We start from the raw sequence: 3,394 nt of genomic DNA, 5'->3' as shown, positions 1-3,394 counted from the left end.
TACTAGTGAAAGAAGGGATTTGTGGGATAGCATTCATAGCATGAACAACACTATTGATGGCCCATGGTGTATTAGTGGTGACTTCAACATTATCATGGATCCGGCTGAAAAACTAGGGGGTAATCCCCACAGGGCATACAAAAGTTTGGATTTTATTAGCACTTTGGAATCCTGTGTCTTAATGGACATTGGCTTCACTGGCCCTAGATACACTTGGTATAACAACAGAAGGCTAGCAAAAGAATTTGGAAGAGACTGGATAGAATAATGATCAATGATCAATGGGCTCAACTCTTCCAAAACAATATGATAAACAATTTGGTAAGGAATGGTTATGATCATAGACTCCTACTACTTAAGTGTCATAATGATCAACAACATCACATTAAATACTTTAGATTCCTCAATTTCTAAACCACTCAACCAGGTTTTCTGGATATGATTCAGGAGATATGGAACACAAATATTGAAGGTAATGCTATGTGGAGGCTTCAAAGTAAGCTGAAACTTCTTAGTAAGCACCTTAGTCAATGGTCGAAGGATAACATTGGGGACATTCACGAACAAGTAAGCTCCTGGGAAGCTAAAGTGTAAATCCTGGAAGAGATTGATATGCAAAACAACAATGAGCAAGGAAGGGAAGATCTAAACATAGGTTATACTGAATATACTAGGTGGTTGGGTATGCAAGAATCTTTGATGAAATAGAAAGCTAGAATTAATTGGTTCAAGGATGGTGACTGCAACACTAGCTATTTTCACAGTATCCTGAGAGACAGGAGAAGAAGACTTAAACTACATAGAATTAAGAATCACCGAGATAGATGGATATAAGTGATGAAAAAATTGCTAAGGCTGTTGTCAAGCACTTTAAAAGTTTCTTCAATCTAGACCAGCAGCCTACTATGAGCAATTATATCCTTAATTGCATCCCTAACCTTATTACAGAAGATGATAATAAGATGCTTATTATGATGCCTTTGGAAGAGAAAATCAGAGAGTTTGTCTTCCGTATGAGCATTGATAGCTCTGCTGGACCTGATGGCTTTAATGGAAAACTTTTTCAAGCTACATGGGATATCATCAAGCATGACATCATTGAATTTGTCACTAAATTTTATTCCCACACCTGCATAACTCTCATTCCCAAGGTGGATTCTCCTTCCAGATTTGAAGAGCTTAGACCTATTAGTCTAAGCAATTACACTAGTAAGATCATCTCAAAACTCTTAACCAGATGGTTGAATTCTCTTCTTTCTAAGCTAATCTATTAAAATCAAGGTGGTTTTGTCTCTGGAAGACTAATTACGGAAAATGTGATGCTCGCTCAGGAGATCATTCATGATATCTCCAAACCTAACGGGGGGGGGGGGGGGGGGGAATATTGTTATGAAACTTGACATGGCTAAAGACTATGATAGGCTTTCCTGGAGCTTCCTTATTGATATCCTAAACAAATTTGGCTTCTGCAAAGAATGGTCTGATATGATTTGGAGAATGTTCTCGAATGTCTGGTACTCGATTATTATTAATGGAATAAGACATGGCCTCTTTACTTCTTCACAGGGTCTCAAGCAAGGGGATCCTTTATCCCCCTCTCTCTTTATTCTTGTTGCATAAGTATTGACTAGATCTCTAAACAGTCTCATTCATAAGGAGAACTTCACTAGCTTCTCTATGAATAAGAGAGGTCTTCAAATTAATCACCTAGCTTATGCTGACGACATTGTTATATTCTGTGGTGGTAACTTCAAAACTGTCAAGATGGTGATGAAAGAAATCAGAAAGTATGAAAAGGCATCGGATCAGCTTGTCAACAAGGATAAAAGCTTCTTTCTCACTGGCCCTAAAGCTAATGCTCATAGAATCAACAGATTGAGAGATTGCATAGGATTTGTGGACAAGAGTTTCCCTTTCACTTATCTTGGTTGTCCAATTTACATTGGTAGAAAAAAGATATGCTACTTTGATAACATGGTTACTAGAGTTGTTAAGAGATTGAATAGATGGCAAGGTAAAATATTAACCTATGGTGGCAGAGTGGTTCTCATCAAGAGTGTTTTATAGCCTATGCCTACTTACACTCTTACTACTTTAAATCCTCCCAAAGGAACTTTAAATCTTATTAAAAAATACATGGCTAGGTTCCTTTGGGGAACCACTGGAAAAAAAAGAATTATCACTGGTGCTCCTGAAAAAACTTGTACTTTTCTAAAGATGAAGGTGGCATTGGTATTAAAAGTCTTGAAGATATCTCTAATACTTTAACTATCAAGAGATGGTGGAGGTTTAAAACAAAACCTTCATTATGGGCTGATTTCCTTAGAGCTAAATACTGTCCAAGAAGTCATCCTGTTAAAAAGAAATGGATCTCGGGTAACTCACAAGCTTGGAAGAACTTGCTATTGGCTAGAGACAAAGCTGAAGGCAACATCACTTGGCTTATTAACTCTGATGATTGCAATTTTTGGTGGGACAACTGGACAATGACAGACCCTCTGGCTTATAGCAATGCTAATATCGTTACCAACATTGGTAATAATACCAGTATTTGCGAGTTTATAAGTTATGGTGGCTGGGACATGAATAAGCTGCGCAACACTCTTACAAACCAAATGGTGGAAGTTATTAGCAACATTAACATTGGCCAACCAACTGATGTAGATGATGTTGTATGGAACATAACTGAAGATGGCCAATATTCTAATAAATTTGCCTGGCATACCATTCTAAATTAGAGACCTACTAACATGTTTTTCAGTAAGCTTTGGCATAACTCTATCCCCTTTAAATTCTCATTTCTTACTTGGAGATTGTATTTATGTAAACTCCTTTTTGATGAAGTTCTGGCTAGATTTGGCAACCAAATAACCTCCAGGTGTAGTTGCTGTCAGATGCCTAACAATGATTCTATTCAACACACCTTTGTGGAGGGAGAAGCATCTAGGCATGTATGGAAATACATAGGTGCTCCTTTAGGAATCACTCACCACCAGTGGCCGATCAATAGAGTTATTAAGGAATGGTGGGATACTAATCCAAAAAATGCTATACACAAGCTTCTATTACAGATTACGGTCATTTGCAGGGAACTTTGGAAAAGCTAGACGGCTTGTAAATATGGGGAGCAAAAATAATTCTACAAAAGTAGGATGAAATTTCAAACCATTTGGCACATTCAAGCAGCCCTTCAAATTACCTATCCCAACTATAATTTAACAAGTACATGGCCCAACATTTGTAATATGATTGAAAGACTTCAACATACCGTGAATATCAAGCAAGTCGCCTGGAATAAGCCTATAGAGGGAATGTTCAAACTCAATACAAATGGAAGTTTTATCAGAGAAAATGGAAATGCTGGCATTGGAGGTGTGGTCAGAGACAATGATGG

The 3,394-nt window shown here is 37.6% G+C and overlaps 1 protein-coding gene across 1 annotated transcript; it reads left to right on the top strand.

The window, feature by feature from the left end:
* Window positions 1-824: 824 nt before the first annotated feature.
* Window positions 825-2,738, top strand: LOC138907398 (uncharacterized). The gene is made up of 3 exons (XM_070197996.1): window positions 825-1,209; window positions 1,622-2,014; window positions 2,218-2,738. Exons 1-3 carry the CDS (start codon window positions 825-827, stop codon window positions 2,736-2,738), a joined length of 1,299 nt encoding a protein of 432 aa, XP_070054097.1.
* Window positions 2,739-3,394: the final 656 nt, after the last annotated feature.

This window comes from Nicotiana tomentosiformis, chromosome 3 (assembly GCF_000390325.3).
Source record: "Nicotiana tomentosiformis chromosome 3, ASM39032v3, whole genome shotgun sequence".
NCBI lineage: Eukaryota > Viridiplantae > Streptophyta > Magnoliopsida > Solanales > Solanaceae > Nicotiana > Nicotiana tomentosiformis.
The sequence above is the reverse complement of the archived record's forward strand: the minus strand, read 5'-3'. Positions and strand labels throughout refer to the sequence as shown.

Bases quoted from the DNA above. Each gene is read 5' to 3' on its own strand.
- LOC138907398 (XM_070197996.1), top strand. From the start codon at position 825: ATGGATATAAGTGATGAAAAAATTGCTAAGGCTGTTGTCAAGCACTTT. The intron at 1,210-1,621 runs GTAAGATCATCT...TTGTTGCATAAG, and splicing joins TAGTCTAAGCAATTACACTA to TATTGACTAGATCTCTAAAC. The intron at 2,015-2,217 runs GTAAAATATTAA...ACTTTTCTAAAG, and splicing joins GAGATTGAATAGATGGCAAG to ATGAAGGTGGCATTGGTATT.